The sequence below is a fragment of the Rhinatrema bivittatum genome, chromosome 8 (assembly GCF_901001135.1).
Source record: "Rhinatrema bivittatum chromosome 8, aRhiBiv1.1, whole genome shotgun sequence".
Taxonomy (NCBI): Eukaryota; Metazoa; Chordata; class Amphibia; order Gymnophiona; family Rhinatrematidae; genus Rhinatrema; species Rhinatrema bivittatum.
Genome location: NC_042622.1, coordinates 2,762,549 through 2,780,575, shown reverse-complemented (window position 1 = coordinate 2,780,575; position 18,027 = coordinate 2,762,549). Strand labels below are relative to the sequence as shown.

The 18,027-nt window shown below is 50.8% G+C and overlaps 1 protein-coding gene across 2 annotated transcripts in view; it reads left to right on the top strand.

Moving 5' to 3' along the window:
* Nucleotides 1-18,027, top strand: part of TPX2 (TPX2 microtubule nucleation factor) — a 246,042-nt gene that overhangs the window by 155,586 nt on the left and 72,429 nt on the right. For both annotated transcript variants that reach the window (XM_029612898.1, XM_029612897.1), the window contains exons 7-9: nucleotides 1,706-1,844; nucleotides 2,003-2,219; nucleotides 2,750-2,848. In XM_029612898.1, coding sequence (XP_029468758.1) covers nucleotides 1,706-1,844; nucleotides 2,003-2,219; nucleotides 2,750-2,848 — 455 coding nt within the window. The remainder of the gene's footprint in view (nucleotides 1-1,705; nucleotides 1,845-2,002; nucleotides 2,220-2,749; nucleotides 2,849-18,027) is intronic.

The following is an 18,027-nucleotide window of genomic DNA, read 5'->3' as shown; positions in this document are numbered from 1 at the left end:
CCCTCCCTGCATCCATGTGCTCAGAAAACTAACAGAGTGCAACAGGTCCATTATCAGTGGCAAAGCAAGAAAGGGGTGCCTCCAACATCGAAAATGAAAAATGGAAAAACACTCCAGATCCTGCGAAAAGAACCGGTGATCCGCAGTCTATTACTCAGGCTGAGACAGTGTTTGTTGTCGTTCCCAATGCAAGTAGGGGGACCAGACATCTCTAAACTTGAAAACGTCCGCATGGAGATCTGCCGTGATGGCCACGAGCTTACAAGAAAGGTGAACTTTATGTTGAACCACCGACAAGGGGGGGACCGCCGCTTGTGGTTGGAGGTTTTTTGATGAAGGTCGCAACTCACGTCTGGAGATAGGACATAGTTTATTAGCGATATCTAGTGTGAGGTTGCTCCAAGAGGCCAGGGCAGCGTCAGGGTTGGAGCAGTCAAGTTTTGGTAGGGCGTTGGTGCAGAAGATAGATCCTCACTGGCACAGGGTTTTCTGAATACAATAGTTGTGCTTTGAGCCGGGTTAAGAGTGGTCGGTGCATTTATGGAGAGTAGCGTTTCAATGAGGAAGTGGTCTGACCAGGGAACCGGGGTGCAAGTGGGTGTGTTAGGAGAGTGAATACATGGATTAATGAATATGAGGTCTGAGTGCCCGGCTTTGTGGGTAGGGGATGTGATAATCTGTTTAAAGCCTATGGCTTGGAGGGAGGTGAGGAAGGTTTCGCAGGATGATGTAAGGGGGACTGAGTCTACATGGAGATTGAATTCTTCTCGTACAATAGCTGGGATTTCAATGTTATCAGAGATTAATTCGATTATGGGGGAGGGATTGAGTTCTATGGAGCCTGGAGGGGCATAGATAAGGCAGATTTGCAACTCGGGATTTGAACAGGCCAATTTCCAGTTTGGGGGGTGGGGGGTGTCAGTGTGCACCGGCTTTAGGTTTAGGTGCTTTTTTTTTACTGCCAGGAGGAGGCCACCTCATCTTTTCTTAGGTCTTGGGATAGAAAAAAATCTCCTAAGAGAGGGTGGGGAGTTGATTAAGGAGGACAATGTCTGTTTCCTTGAACCATGTTTCTGTGATGGCACAGATTTCAGGTTTACAGTCAAAAAGGAGATCATTGAGGATTGGGTTTTTTTGGAGAGGGATTGAGCATTGAACACGATTATCGAGAGGGTAGTGAGTCCTAGAAATTGTCAAGGGGATGAGGAGGATAGGGAGAGGGGATTTGTGGTGGTATGGGAATGGGAGTCTGCTGTGTGGGTTGGGGATGGTGTGGGATGCCATTGAAAGATCAGGTGGAGAAGGAGGAGGGGTATGACGCCCACCATACATTTTGACCTTGCTTCCCATTTATTTTGTCCCGTCTTAGCCATGTCCGGTTTCAGGTGATGCTTTTGGTGCCTGAGGACCATGTCCATCACAGATCTCACATGATGAATTTGTCCTCTCGTTGGGGGCATCTCATGATGTCTGGGGTTGCTGCAAATGCACCCAGATGTCCCCGAAGGGGGTATGTCTTTGGCTCAATAAGATGGAACGCCTCTTCGGGTGAGAGAAGACCAAGCCATCTGCATTTGCAGCATTGAAAGACCACGGAGGACATCAAGGCATTGACGTTGGTGTAACCATTGGTGCTATACTTGGCTTCGGTTATTTGGTGAATTGGAAGGAAAGAGACTTAATACTTGTTTTTATTTTGTTGCAGGCCCCTCGCCAGTCAAGAATGGAAAGACCAAAGTGACAAATCCTAAAACCCCTCAGCTGCAGACTAGATGTCGTCAGCGCCCTGTGACTTGCAAGAGCAGAGTGGAGCTGGAAGCTGAAGAGCTGGAGAGGCTACAACAGTAAATAAGATCATTGTGTTGCTATTTACTTGCAGGGAGAATGCCCTTATTGACAACAGATGGATATGTGCTTCCTGTTGATTCCTCAGTAGTTTAACTTCATTCTGAAGGTTTTATTGTTCTGATGCTCCTATTGATCATCTACTTTTCTTATGCAGATACAAATTCAAAGCTCGGGAGCTGGATCCCAGGATTCTAGGGGAAGGTCCAATACTGCCCAAGAAACCCACTCTAAAAGAGATTACCAAACCAGTTGGCTTTGATTTGGAGATAGAGAAGAGGATCCAAGAGCGTGAAACAAAGGGGATGAAGGAAGAAGAGAAATTTGTCTTTCATTCCAGACCCTGTCCAGCCAAAATCTTGGAGAATGTTGTGGTGAGACATATTGCCTCACTTTGACAGCAGGAGTAAATTGAGCTAGTCAGCTGACAAGGGTGGCTGATAAGGAATGGGAGAACATTTGATCTTCTCTTTTTCTGTGGGATTGAAATTCATACACTCATTACTAGATGTTCACTAGAGATGTGCATTCGTTTTAGATAATTTCAACGAAATGGTCTAATTCGTCCTGTTTTGGGAGCGTCCCAAAACAAACAATAATTTGCTGAAATGCGCACTATCACAAAATTAGTGAAATACAGGGGAAAAAACTGAAGTTAATTAACCACAGGAAAAATGAAGTACGAACCGATACAAGATATATAAAAACGATACACATCTCTAATGTTCACTGTTTGGAATGAAAACAAATTTATAAATGTAATGTGCGGGGAAGTCGTCATTATGCTGATAAGATTGTGGTCCTTCGGATGAGAAAGCTGGTATATAAAACATCTAGATTAGATTAGTTCAGTATCTTGTAATAGACTGACTAGTGTGTTCTCCTCTGTCCCTCCATCTGGCAGGGAGTTCCAGAGAAGAAGGCTTTTCCCATTACAGTTCCAAAGTCTCCAGCCTTTACACTAAATAACAGAATTCGTATGCTTCCTCGAGATGAAGACAAGGTAAGGATAAGATCTGTCAGCAAATCTTATTTTTAAATGCATTATATCCAGGTTCTTCCATGAACTAGATGAGCTTTGTCATTTTCCAAGGACAAGCAGGATGTTAGTCCTCACACATGGGTGATGTCATCATATGGAACCTAAACCTCAAAAACAGCACCAATATCTTCTGGGGAATTGACAATGTGATAAATCAAGTATATTAATTTTTGCAAATATTTAATGACATTGCTATGCTCACACGCGAGTCACCATTTAAATGGAGGGACACTTTTTTTTGAAAAGGAAAGCTGCAAAGTGTTTATTAAATATTTGCAAAAATTAATTTTATTGGGGGATTAATTAATATACCGTATTTTTCGCTCCATAAGATGCACTTTTTTTCCCCCAAAAGTGGGGGGGAAATGTATGTGCGTCTTATGGAGCGAATATAAAAAAAAACCAAACAAAAATCTAACAACCCCCCCGACTCTCCCAAGACCTGCCGACTTAGTTTACCGCAACCCCCTACCCTCCTGACCCCCCCCCAAAGACCTGCTGACTTAATTTACCGCAACCCCCCACCCTCCTGACCCCCCCAAGACCTGCCGACTTAATTTACCGCAACCCCCCACCCTCCTGACCCCCCCAAGACCTGCCAAACATCCCTGGTGGTCCAGCGGGGGTCCAGGAGCGGTCCGGGAACGATCTCCAGGGCGTGGGCCGTCGGCTGCAGTAATCAAAATGGCGTCGACGGCCCTTTGCCCTCCCTATGTCACTGGGACCGACCAATAGCAGCGGTCGGTCGCAGTGACATAGTGAGGGCAAAGGGCTGTCGGCGCCATTTTGATTACTGCAGCCGACGGCCCACGCCCAGGAGATCGTTCCCGGACCGCTCCTGGACCCCCGCTGGACCACCAGGGACGTTTGGCAGGTCTTGGGGGGGTCAGGAGGGTGGGGGGGTTGTTAATTTAAAGGGTTGGGATGGGGTTTTTTTTGGGGGGGGGAGGGGTTCCCAGAGAAAGAAAAGTTTTCTGATCTGGGGAGTGGACCGAAATGGCCCTCCCCAGACCCGAAAACAAAATGGGGAGGAAAAAAAAAGCTATGCACTCCCCTAATTTGCTCAATAAGACGCCCAGACGCAGAGCCGGTTTAGCACAATTTTTTTTTTTTTAATTTTTACCCCTCTGAATCCTAGGTGCGTCTTATGGTCAGGTGCGTCTTATGGAGCGAAAAATACGGTACTTGATTTATCATATGGAACCTGACATGGAAAATAGCCTAGTGGAATAGCCTAGTGGTTAGAGCATTGGACTATGAACCAGGAGACCAGGGTTCGAGTCCTGCTGTCGCTCCTTGTGACCTTGGGCAAGTAACTTTACCCTCCATTGCCTCAGGTACAAAAAACTTAGATTGTAAGCCCTCTGGGGATAGGGAAATACCTACAGTACCTGAGTGTAAACCCGTGTGATATCTCGATTGAGATCGAATGTCGGTATATAAAAATAATAAAATTGTCAGTTTCTAGAAACTTTGACTAGGCACACTGACATGCCCCCCTTGCCCTATACCATGCGGGAATCCTCTTCAGTCTTTTGCTTTCAACGGAGCTATGAGCCTTGTGGTTTTGAGTTCTAAAACTTTTGGCTTTTTGTGGAAAACTTTGTTTGCAGTTTTTTGCTGTATTTTCCTTCAGTCTGTCACCAGGTCCCTCTCGGTGCCTCCCCGTAGTGCCCCAAGTCAGGGTTTTCGGCATTCGGGTGTTTGCTTTCGCAATCTATTCTCCCCCCCCCCCCATGGTGGCAGTGCTTCACAGTCAGTCTTCCATTGACACCTGCTGCCATCATTTCATGTTTTTCCCCGTTTTGTCCTGTCATGGCTGCGTCTGGTTTCAGTTGATGCTGTCAGTGCCGCGGACCATGTCTATTGCTGATCCTCCTGAGGTTTGCATCCTTTGCCTGGGTGCATCACACATTCCCTGTACGTACCAGGATCAGTCCAGATGGTGGGTTATGTCCCCCGTCCAGCAGATGGAGTCAGACAAAGCTTCGGAGGGTGCTGACATATCAACCAGTGCACCCTCCCTAGATCCTCAGTATCTTTCTGACTCCAGCAGATAGGAGTAGGGGAACCGTGTGCTTCCCCTGTTTGGACTTTTCTCCACAATTCTATTTTTTCTTCTTCTGTTCTCAAGGTTGGATCAAGTTTGTTGGGAAAAAAAAAGAGTTTTAAGAAAGTTAGAAACTCTGTGTGGGAGTTTTCTCATCGCTTGCAAGCAGTGCTGTGTGGGCACCTTCCCTTCCCCCATCCCTCCGGTGGGGTAAGTGGCTCCTTCGGGCTTTTCTGTTTTTCTCCTGTTTCCTCCTACAGGTTCTAGCTTCTTTACTGTTAGGGCGGTGGATGCTGGTGGTGCCAGCCCCTCCCCCCCTCGCCGCGCTTTCCCCAGTGGCCCCGAGACACGCATTCCCTGGGGCCGCCTCAGCAGAGAGGCACGTTCCTCTGCTGTCACTTGCCGGGGATAAGGGTACAGCGGAGGCGTCTTTCCCGCTCCCCGCGGCGCTCTTCGTTTGTCTGCTCCGAGCGGCTCACCTCCCTCCTCTTCCCCCCCCCCCCCCCCGGTCGCCTCCGAGCATGCTGCGGGCCCGCTGCTCGGCGTGCGGCGGCCTGGGGTCACGAGGGTCACACGAGGGTCTTTGTGAAAGGTGTTTCCCTGGTGGGGAGGACATCTCCCTGCCGCGGGATAAAGCTTTTTCGTGCGCTCTAGTGCGCAGGAACGGTGGCCATTTTGGAAGCAGGAGACAAGGTGCAGCAGCCATCAGGAGATGTAGGGGAGGATTTCTTTGACATCCCCCGCTGATGCTTACCCCGGTTCCCTTGCTAGCTCTCCCGGTACCCCCGGGGGACTCCCCTATTGACCCCCCTCCGGGGCCCCCCCCCCCCCTGCATTCTCGGCGGAGTTCATTGTGCTTATGCACAGTGCTTACCTGCAGCACCTGGAGAATCCTAGGGTTTCCGGGTTCGAGCCACTACCAGCCAAGGCTTCCCGGCTATCGGAGACACCCACGGGGGCCCGGGGTACCAGGGCCGGACCAGGGGACACCCAGGATACATTTTGCCCTCCCCTCGGGGGGAGGGGCAGCCCCTCTCCCGGATCTGAGGGGAGATCCGCCGTCTTCACTTGGGGATGATCCGCTCCTCACTAAGCAACTGGAAGGAGATGATCTGCGGGTCCTTCACATCTTTCAAAAGGAGGAGCTAGAGGACCTAATCCCTCATATCCTGCAGGAGCTGGACCTCAAGCCTCCCCTAGACCCCCCGCGCCAGTCGTCACCTCTTCCAGCAAGAAAGGGGATTCAGTTCTGGCTGGACTGCGCCCCTCATCCCGGGCCTTTCCCACCCACGCCACCTTCCTACAGCTCCTGGCCAGGGAATGGGATACTCTCGAAGCCTCCCTCAGGGTCGGCCGGGCGATGGAAAAACTTTATCCGCTTCCAGAGGACTTTCTGGAGCTCCTCAGGGTTCCTAAGGTGGATTCAGCGGTGTCGGCGGTTACCAAACAGACTACAACACCGGTCACTGGTGGGGACGGCCCTGCGTGACCTCCAGGATAGGAAGCTGGAAGTCTACCTAAAGAGGGTTTTTGAGGTCTCGGCCCTGGGTGTTCGCACTGCCATTTGTAGTTCTTTCGCACAGAGGGCTGGACTCCGTTGGGTTCAACAACTTCTCACCTCCCAGGAACTACCGCCGGAGGACGCAGTCCAAGCGGACTGCCTGGAGGGCGTCATAGCCTACGGAGCAGATGCTCTGTATGATTTGCTCCGGGTCTTAGCATGGTCTGTGGTCTCGGCAAGGCGCCTCCTCTGGCTTCGCAACTGGTCGGCAGATTCCTCTTCCAAATCCAGCCTGTGATCTCTTCCTTTCAGGGGCAAGTTTTTCTTCGGAGACGACCTCAACCAAATCATTAAGTCTTTGGGGGAAAATGCGTTCAATCGTCTGCCCGAGGACTGCCAGCAGCCTAATTGATCGTTCACTTCTTTCTGGAGTCGGCCCTGCGCTCAACGCCGCTATCGTGGACCCCGGCAGACGGTGCCCCGGGCTCCATCCACCAGAACACAGTCGTGGCCCCGTTCCTTTCGTGGACGCAGACCACCCAGGGAGGGGGCTGTGCAAGGGGTTTCCTCCAAATCTCCCCAATGATGCCAGGCTCACCCACTCCTCGCCCCCCCCCCCTCCGGATCGGAGGATGACTATCCCTCTTCTATAAGGAGTGGGTTCTAGACATCCTAAGGAACGGTTACGCATTGGAGTTTGCTCGCACCTCAAGGGACAGATTTCTCTTCTCACCGTGCGGTCCGAGTCACAAGCGACAAGTTGTGCAACAAACCCTCAACAGGCTCCTGGATCTCGGGGCCATCTCGCCCATCCCCTCCGGAGAGGTAGGTTCTGGCCATTATTCAATCTACTTCATCGTACCCAAAAAGGACGGAGCCTTCTGCCCAATCTTGGATCTCAAGGAGGTCAACAAGTCCCTCCGGGTCCTTCGCTTCCGAATGGAGACCCTGCGCTCCATGATCGCGGCGGTACATCAGGGAGAGTTCCTCGCCTCTCTTGACCTGACAGAGGCCTATCTCCACATTCCAATCCGCAAGGCTCATCAGAGGTTTCTGCGTTTCAAGATTCTCAACCAGCACGTTCAATTCCAGGCTCTCCTCTTCGGATTAGCGACCGCACCGCGGACGTTCACAAAGATCATGATTGTAGTGGCAGTGGCTCTCCGGGAGGGAATCCTAGTCCATCCCTACCTGGACGATTGGCTCATCCGGGCGAAGACCCTTCTCCCAGGGACAGCGGGCAGTCTCTCGGGTCGTTCAACTCCTTCAATCTCTCGGCTGGGTGGTGAACTTCGTCAAGAGCAGTCTTAGGCCTTCGCAGCATTTGGATTTCTTGGGCGTACGCTTCGACACAGTTCAGGGAAGGTTTCCTATGCCCGGACAAGGCGCAGTCTCTCCGAGACCAGATCCAATGCTTCGCCACGCTTCTGGAGCCCACCTCTTGGGATTATCTGCAGATCCTGGGATCCATGGCCTCCACCATCGATCTAGTACCATGGGCATTCACGCATCTGCGTCCCTTACAAGCAGCACTACTCTCGCGCTGGAAACCGGTATCGCAGGACTACCAGCTCGTCCTCCCTCTCCCTTCGATTGCCAGATCCAGCCTCCTTTGGTGGTTGAATCCACTGCATCTCGCACAAGGCACCTTGCTCGAAATGCCTGATTGGGTGGTGGTCACCACCGACGCCAACCTGACGGGTTGGGGAGCAGTGTGTCAATGGAGCTCCGCCCAAGGGCAGTAGACAAAGGCGCAAGCCGTCTGGCCAATCAATCACCTGGAAACGAGGGCGGTGCGTTTGGCACTTATTCATTTCCTGCCTCTCGTGAGAAATCGAGCAGTGCGGATCCTGTCGGACAACGCGACCACTGTAGCCTACATCAACCGCCAAGGCGGAACGAGTTGCTGACACGTGGCTCTCGAAGCAGCCAGCCTGATGGCGTGGGCAGAGCGTTTCCTCACACGCCTGGCAGCTTCCCACATCGCAGGCGTCGACAACATTCAGGCGGACTACTTGAGCCGACAGACTCTGGATCCCGGGGAGTGGTCTCTCTCCGAGGTGATGCAGCTCCTCATCAGTCGCTGGGGGACACCCTGCCTGGACCTCATGGCGAAACGCCAAGGCGCCACGATTCTTCAGTCACAGGCGGGAACACGGGGCGAAGGGCGTAGACGCACTGGTCCTCCCCTGGCCGGGTCATCTCCTCCTCTACGTATTCCCGCCCTGGCCTCTAGTGGGCAAGGTGCTACGAAGAATAGAGATACATCGAGGGCCCATCATCCTGGTAGCCCCAGAGTGGCCACGACGACCGTGGTTTGTGGACTTGCTCAACCTCGCAGAGGACGGCCCGCTGCGCTTCGGATATCTTCCTCGTCTACTCCAAGGGCTGGTATTTTTCGACCAGGCAGAACGCTTCTGTCTTGCGGCCTGAAGGTTACCCTGACGCGGTAGTTTCAACCCTTCTACAAGCTAGGAGGACCTCCACTTCGGTCGCCTATGTGAGGGTCTGGAAAGTCTTTGAGTCATGGTGCACTGACCACGACACTCATACTAGCAGGGTTTCAATACCCCAGGTCCTCGCATTCCTACAGGACGACCTGGACAAAGGACTCGCCTACAATTCTCTGCGAGTACAAGTTTCCACGTTGGGTTCGTTCATTCAGTCAACCGATCACCCTTCTCTTGTCTCATCCGGATATCACCCATTTCCTCAAGGGGGCGAAACATCTACGGCCTCCGGTCCAGGACCCTTGCCCCTCTTGCAGTCTTAACCTGGTCCCCAGGATTCTCGCAGGTCCTCCTTTTGAGCCCCGTCACCACACCACCATCAAGGACCTCACCCTGAAGACACTCTTCCTGGTGGCCATTAGCTCCGCATGCCGCATCTCTGAACTCCAAGCACTCTCGTGCAGGGAACCATTCCTCTGTTTTACGGACACCGGGGTATCCTTACGTACAGTGCCTTCCTTCCTTCCCAAGGTTGTCTCAACTTTCCATGTGAATCAGACGATAGAACTCCTGTCCTTCGCAGCCGGCGAGCCAAGATATCTACGACATTTGGACATCAAGCGCAGCCTAATCCGATACTTGGAAGTTACTAACAACTTCAGGACTTCCGACCGCTTGTTCGTCCTCTGGTCGGGGCCATGAAAAGGGTCGCAGGCCACAAAGACCACGATCGCGAGATGGCTCAAGGAAGCAATAGTGACCGCATATGTCGGTGCGGGTCGGACTCCTCCAGTGGGGGTCAAGGTCCATTCACTCCGTTCACAGGCAACCTCCTGGGTGGAATCCCAGTCCGTCTCATCTCAGAAAATTTGTCGGGCTGCGACTTGGAAGACACTGCATACCTTCGCAAGACATTACTGTCTGCATCTACAGTCGCCAACCTCCGGATACTTTGGCGACCGGGTCATTCGAGCAGGGCTTTCAGGGGCCCACCCGATTTAGGGAAGCTTTGGTACATCCCACCGTCTGGACTGATCCTGGTACGTACAGGGAAAAGAAAATTACTTCCTTACCTGCTAATTTTCGTTCCTATAGTACCAAGGATCAGTCCAGACGCCCTCCCGGTTACTGCTGGGATACTGGGGTTTGCCTGCTCGATCTGCCATTACATTGCTATTTTTTGTTTTCTGTTTGTCTTTCGCCTCCGTTCCTCGAGGCTGTTCGACAGTTCTCTTTGCAAGTTGCAATTGTTAGTATCATTTGATCTACTTTCAGATACACTTGATCCAATCCTTTCTAGTTTGTTATTCTGGCTTTGATATTCTCTATACTGAGGGTCTAGGGAGGGTGCACTGGTTGATATGTCAGCACCCTCCGAAGCTTTGTCTGACTCCATCTGCTGGATGGGGGACATAACCCACCGTCTGGACTGATCCTTGGTACTACAGGGGATGGAACAGCTCCCCTATGAGGAAAGGCTGAAGAGGTTAGGGCTGTTCAGCTTGGAGAAGAGACTGCTGAGGGGGGATATGATAGAGGTCTTTAAGATCATGAGAGGTCTTGAACGAGTAGATGTGACCCGGTTATTTACTCTTTCGAATAATAGGACTAGGGGGTATTCCATGAAGTTAGCAAGTAACACATTTAAGACTAATCGGAGAAAATTCTTTTTCACTCAACGCACAATAAAGCTCTGGAATTTGTTGCCAGAGAAGGTAGTTAGTGTAGCTGGGTTCAAAAAAGGTTTGGATAAGTTCTTGGAGGAGAAGTCCATTAATGGCTATTAATCAATTATATTTAGGGAATAGCCACTGCTATTAATTGCATCAGTAGCATGGGTTCTTCTTAGTGTTTGGGTAATTGCCAGGTTCTTGTGGCCTGGTTTTTGGCCTCTGTTGGAAACAGGATGCTGGGCTTGATGGACCGACCCTTGGTCTGTCCCAGCATGGCAATTTCTTATGTTCTTACAGGAACGAAAATTAGCAGGTAAGGAAGTAATTTTCTTTTAATGGCTTGGGCGGAATTCCACCTCTCCTGCCTGGTGGCGTCCCACATAGCAGGAGTGGACAATGTCCAAGCGGATTTCTTAAGCCGTCAACACACAGATCCCGGAGAGTGGGAACCCTCCGAGAAAGCAGTGGCTCTCCTCTTCGCCCGGTGGGGGACTCCTCATCTGGATCTGATGGCCACTCAAAAGAATGCGAAGGCTCCACATTTCAGTCGCAGAAGGAAGCACGGCGCGGAAGGAATGGATGCCCTAGTCCTCCCATGGCCGTGAAACCTCCTAATTTACATGTTCCCGCCATGGCCCCTGCTGGGAAAGGTGCTTCAAAGAATTCACCAAGGTCCTTTAATTCTAGTGGCGCCAGAATGGCCACGAAGACTGTGGTTTGCAGTCCTAATCAATCTCACAGTGGATGGATCTCTCCGCCTGGGACATCTTCCCAGCCTTCTGTGTCAGGGTCCTGTATTTTTCGACCAGGCAGATCGCTTCTGTCTTGCAGCCTGGCTTTTGAGAGGCGCAGGTTGAGGAGACGGGGCTACCCAGAGGATGTTATTTCGACCCTCCTGAAGGCTAGGAAGACTTCCATTTCCTCCTCTTACGTGCAGGTGTGGAAAGTCTTTGAGGCCTGGTGTGAATCCACAGGTGTATCTCCACGTTGCACTTCAGTAGTCCAGATACTATCCTTCTTACAGCGAGGCCTGAAGAAGGGTTTGGCATACAATTCCCTGAGGGTTCAGGTGGCAGCCCTTGGTTCCCTTGTCCGTCACCTGGATGGAGCTCCTCTTTCGTCACATCCTGATATAGTCTGGTTTCTAAAGGAGTTCGGATTCTAGGTAGTCCTCCTTTCGAGCCGCTGAGAAGAGCTACCCTCAAAAACCTCACTCTGAAGACAGTTTTCCTGGTGTCCATCTGTTCTGCCCGCCGGATCTCGGAGCTTCAAATGTTGTCGTGCAGGGAGCCTTTCCTCTGTTTCACAGATTCGGGAGTATCCTTGAGCATAGTTCCATCTTTCCTGCCAAAGGTGGTCTCTGCCTTTCATTTGAATCAATCGGTGGAACTACCATCCTTCCCTGATGAGGATCCCAGAGAACTTAGACTGCTCAATGTCAAGCGCGTCCTAATTAGATATCTGGAGGTTATGAACGTATTTCGCCTATCGGGCCATCTTTGTCCTGTGGAGCGGACCCAAAAGGGGGAATAAGGCTTCTAAAACCACAATTGCTCACTGGTTAAAGGAAGCAATCTCTTCAGCATACGTTGGTGCTGGTCGGCCACCTCCAGAGGGCATCAAGGCTCATTTACTCCATGCTCAAGCAGCTTCCTGGGCAGAAAGCCAGGCAATCTCGCTGCAGGAGATATGCAAAGCAGCTACCTGGAAATTGTTGCACACCTTTGCACGTCACTATCGCTTAAATCTCCAATCACTGGGTTTTGGCTCCTTTGGCGCTCAGGTCATTCGAGCAGGGCTATCCAGGGCCCACCCTACGTAGGGAAGCTTTGGTACATCCCACTGTCTGGACTGATCCGGGTATGTTCAGGGAAAAGAAAATTATTCCTTACCTGCTAATTTTCGTTCCTGTAGTACTGCGGATCAGTCCAGACGCCCACCCTAAAAGTAGATATGGGTTTTGGGATTGTCTACACAGTACTTTTGAATATCAGTTCGAATGATTAACAGTATGAAGACTGTTCGTGTATTGCCAATGGTTCCTTTTGCAAGTTTGTTCTCACTACAATTTCTAATCAAAACATTCTTGTACATAGTTAGTTTGAGGTTGGTTTACTTGATCCATTCCATGGTTTCTTCTTGCTTTGATATACTCAATACTGAACATAAGAAATTGCCATGCTGGGACAGACCAAGGGTCCATCAAGCCCAGCATCCTGTTTCCAACAGAGGCCGAAAACCAGGCCACAAGAACCTGGCAATTACCCAAACACTAAGAAGAACCCATGCTACTGATGCAGAGGGCACTCCAGGCTATAAGAGAGCACCCTTCAAGCTTTTCTCTGACTCCATCTGCTGGAAGGGAGAAACAACCCACTGTCTGGACTGATATGTGGTACTACAGGAACGAAAATTAGCAGATAAGGAATAATTTTCTTTTCCCTGTACGTACCTGGATCAGTCCAGACAGTGGGTTGAACCTCCTGTCCAGCAGATGGAGACAGAGAAAAACTGAAAGGGTATCCTATATCAGGACAGAGCCTACCCTGCAGCCTTTCAGTATTTCTGTCTCCAGCAGATGCAGTCAGCTGAACCTGTGGCTCCCTTTCTCAAGACTCCTGTTTTAAGGGAGACAGCTCTGTCTCCCCACTCTTATGGGATCCTAGGGGGGCTTGTCCCTTGTTTATTCAGCCTAGGAACCCCTTCCCGGTGACCTGCTTGTCTCTTGGGGTGATACTGGTGGTCCAGTCACTCCACCTCTTTGCCTGTGCTGCCCTTGAGGCGTCCTATACCTCGAGTAATTAGCAGGGAAGCTCGATTCCCCTGCAATCGCTAAAGTTTAAAAAAAAACAAAAAAAACAACCCCACAAATATTGGAAGGCAAAGACAAGCGAAATCAGCCCTGCTAGTGCAGGGAAAGCAGCGTAGCAGGGTTTGGTCACCTGCTCCCGCTGCTAGGGCAGCCCAGCTCAGCTGATTCTGTCTCTCCGTAGCATTTCTTACCTCACATCATGCTGTGTTCTAATTGCTGACTAGCCTGCGGGGGAGCCTGCGATTTGATTCTCCCACAATGGCTTGTGTTCTGATTGTTTGCCCGGTGGAGAGGGTCCCTCCAGCGGCGGCAAGGTCAGCAGTCCATGGTCGACCCTCCAAACGCGTGGCTAGGCCGTCCCCCTCACAAAAAACCGCGGGAATGGCCCAGTTAGAGCCCCGGAGGGGGGTTTTGATCCTACTCCCTCTCCTCCTCCTCTCTCTTTACCCAGGAAATCCAGGCCTAGTTTTCCCACTGAATTTGTGCTCTTAATGCACAAATCCTATCTGGCTAGCCTGCAGGAAGAGGATGACCTCTCCAGGTCACACCCCCAGCTAAAATCCCTCGGGTGCCTGCTCCGCAGCCGCCTCCTGTGCCGGATGGGCAGGGAGCCCCGGATTCTCCCCCCAACCGGCTACGATCCCTGATCCTGATCCGGACTCTGATTTGCTCCCAGGTCCTCCTCTCGAGGGTTGGACCCGCTCATTCCCTTTATTTTGGACGAGCTGGGGATTGAAATGCCACCTGAGGATTCTGCTACGGCCTCTATACCAGCTAACGTGGACCTGGTCCTGGCGGGACTTAGGGCTCCTCCACGTACGTTCCCGTTCCACCCTATGCACAGGCAGCTGCTCCAGGAATGGGAGTCTCCCGAGGCGGAGCTCCTTGTGGGTAGGGCGATGGACAAGCTCTATCCCCTCCCTGATCAATGCCTAGAGATGCTTAAAGTTCCCAAGGTGGACGCTTCCATCTCCGCGGTCACCAAACACACCACCATCCCAGTGGTTGGAGCCACGGCACTGAAAGATATTCAAGACTGCAAACTCGAGCTTTCTCAAATGCATCTTTGAAGTATTGGCCTTAGGGGTGTGGGTGACAATCTGCAGCAGTCTCATGCAGTGGGCAAACCTTAGGTGGGTTCAACAATTGCTCAGCACCCAGGACCTCCCATCTGCAGAGCGGAGCAGGCAGAACGACTGGAGGCATATGGGGCTGATGCCCTATACAATTTGCTCAGAGTGAGGGCCAGGGCTATGGTTTCAGCTGTCTGCCAGGCATCTCCTCTGATTGCACAATTGGTCTGTGGTTTCCTCCTCCAATTCGCAGTTGGGCAAGTTCCTTTTTGGTGAGGACCTTGAACAGCTTATCAAAACCTTAGGCGAGAACAAGGTTCATAAGCTGCCAGAGGACCACCTGAAACAGTCTAAGTCCTTTTTTCCTTCATGTTTTCGTTTCAGAGGTCCGCACCGGTTTAATAGAGCACGGGGATCCTTTCCAAGGGGTACCTCCTCCAGATCCCAGTCCTGGTCTCATTCCTTTCATGGCCAACTTCCCTTCTACGCAGGGATACTGGTCCCCAGTCCAATCCCGCAGGCACATCAATCACCTGGAGGCCCGAGCGGTCCATCTGGCACTCAAGGTCTTCTTCCTCTGATCTGTTGCAAGGCGGTGCGGGTGTTCTTGGACATTGTCACCACGGTAGCCTATATCAATTGGCAGGGGGGCACCAGAAGTCACCTGGTGGCTCTGGAAGCCAGCAAGCTGTTTGCCTGGGCGGAACGTCACCTGGATCGCTTGGCGGCTTCCCACATTGCGGGGAAGGAGAATGTTCAAGCTGATTTCCTCAGTCATCAGCGTCCAGACCCCGGAGAGTGGGAGTTGTCCGGCATGATGGATCTGATAGTGTGCAGGTGGAGTCCCCCCCACTTACACCTGATGACTACTCTGAACAATGCAAAAGCTCCCAGATTCTTCAGCCGCAAAAGGGAGCACTGCTAGGAAGGAGTGGATGCCCTGGTTCTTCCCTGGCTTCATGACGTTCTCCTGTACATGTTCTCTCCTTGGCCTCTGGTGGGAAAAGTACTCAGAAGAATAGAACTTCATGGGGGACCCGTCATTCTTGTGGCACCCGAGTGGCCCCGCAGACCATGGTACGCGGATCTGGTGAACCTCATGACAGACGGTCCTCTTCGCCTCTTCGCCTCGACCATCTTCTCCGGCAGGGTCCAGTATTTTTTGATCAGGGGGATCGCTTTTGTCTAGCGGCCTGGCTTTTGAATGGCGGTGACTAAGAAAGAAGGGATATAAAGAAGAAGTTATATCCACTCTGTTGCGGGCCCATAAGCCTTCTACCTCTCTCGCTTCTGTCCACTTTGGAGAATTTTTTTGAGACTGTGTATGCTTATAGAAACATAGAAATGACGGCAGAAGAAGACCAAACGGCCCATCCAGTCTGCCCAGCAAGCTTCACATTTTTTTCTCATACTTATCTGTTTCTCTTAGCTCTTTGGTTCTATTTCCCTTCCACCCCCACCATTAATGTAGAGAGCAGTGATGGAGCTGCAACCAAGTGAAATATCAAGCTTGATTAGTTATGGGTAGTAGGGGAAGTAACCGCCGCAATAAGCAAGCTACACCCATGCTTATTTGTTTTACCCAGACTGTGTTGTTCAGCCCTTATTGGTTGTTTTTCTTCTCCCCTGCTGTTGAAGCAGGGAGCTATGCTGGATATGCTTGTAGTATCAGTTTTTCTTCTCCCCTGCCGTTGAATCAGAGAGCTATGCTGGATATGCGTGAAGTATCAGTTTTTCTTCTTCCCTGCCGTTGAAGCAGGATATGCATTGAAAGTGAAGTATCAGGCTTATTTGGTTTGGGGTAGTAACCGCCGTAACAAGCCAGCTACTCCCCGCTTTGTGAGTGCGAATCCTTTTTTCTTCTCCCCTGCTGTTGAAGCAGAGAGCTATGCTGGATATGCGTGAAGTATCAGTTTTTCTTCTCCCCTGCCGTTGAAGCAGAGAGCTATGCTGGATATGCGTGAAGTATCAGTTTTTCTTCTCCCCTGCCGTTGAAGCAGAGAGCTATGCTGGATATGCGTGAAGTATCAGTTTTTCTTCTCCCCTGCCGTTGAAGCAGAGAGCTATGCTGGATATGCGTGAAGTATCAGGTTTTCTTCTCCCCTGCCGTTGAAGCAGGGAGCTATGCTGGATATGCGTGAAGTATCAGTTTTTCTTCTCCCCTGCCGTTGAAGCAGAGAGCTATGCTGGATATGCATTGAAAGTGAAGTATCAGGCTTATTTGGTTTGGGGTAGTAACCGCCGTAACAAGCCAGCTACTCCCCACTTTGTGAGTGCAAATCCTTTTTTCCACATTTCCTCTTGCTGTTGTAGCTTAGAGCGATGTTGGAGTCACAGTAACCATGTATATGTTTATTGAATAAGGGTATTGTCTCCAGGCAGTAGCCGTCATTCTGGCTAGCCACCCACTCTTTATTGACGGCCTCTTGATTTTATGGATCCACAGTGTTTATCCCACGCCCCTTTGAAGTCCTTCACAGTTCTGGTCTTCACCACTTCCTCCGGAAGGGCATTCCAGGCATCCACCACCCTCTCCGTGAAGAAATACTTCCTGACATTGGTTCTGAATCTTCCTCCCTGGAGCTTCAAATCGTGACCCCTGGTTCTGCTGATTTTTTTCCTATGGAAAAGGTTTGTTGTTGTCTTTGGATCATTAAAACCTTTCAAGTATCTGAAAGTCTGTATCATATCACCTCTGCTCCTCCTTTCCTCCAGGGTGTACATATTTAGATTCTTCAATCTCTCCTCATAAGTCATTTGATGAAGACCTTCCACCTTTTTGGTCACCCTTCTCTGGACCGCCTCCATCTTGTCTCTGTCTCTTCGGAGATACGGTCTCCAGAACTGAACACAATACTCCAGGTGAGGTCTCACCAAGGACCTGTACAAGGGGATAATCACTTCCCTTTTCTTACTCGATATTCCTCTCTCTATGCAGCCCAGCATTCTTCTGGCTTTAGCTATCGCCTTGTCACATTGTTTCGCCGACTTCAGATCATTAGACACCATCACCCCAAGGTCTCTCTCCTGCTCCGTGCACATCAGCCTTTCTCCCCCCATCGAATACAGTTCATTCGGATTTCCATTCCCCATATGCATGACTTTGCACTTCTTGGCATTGAATGTCAGCTGCCATGTCTTCGACCACTCTTCCATCTTCCTTAAATCCCGTCTCATTCTCTCCACTCCTTCCGGCGAGTCCACTCTGTTGCAGATCTTAGTGTCATCCGCAAAAAGACATACCTTACCTTCTATCCCTTCCGCAATGTCGCTCACAAAGATATTGAAAAGGACCGGTCCCAACACCGATCCCTGCGGTACACCGCTTAAAACCGCTCTCTCTTCAGAGAGAGTTCCATTTACCATCACACATTGTCTTCTGTCCGTCAACCAGTTTGCAATCCAGGCCACCACCTCGGCACTCACTCCTAAGCTTTTCATTTTATTCACCAGTCTCCTGTGCGGGACAGTGTCAAAAGCTTTGCTGAAATCCAAGTAGATGACATCGAGTGCTCTTCCTCGATCCAATTCCTTGGTTACCCAGTCAAAAAAGTCAATCAGATTTGTCTGACAGGATCTTC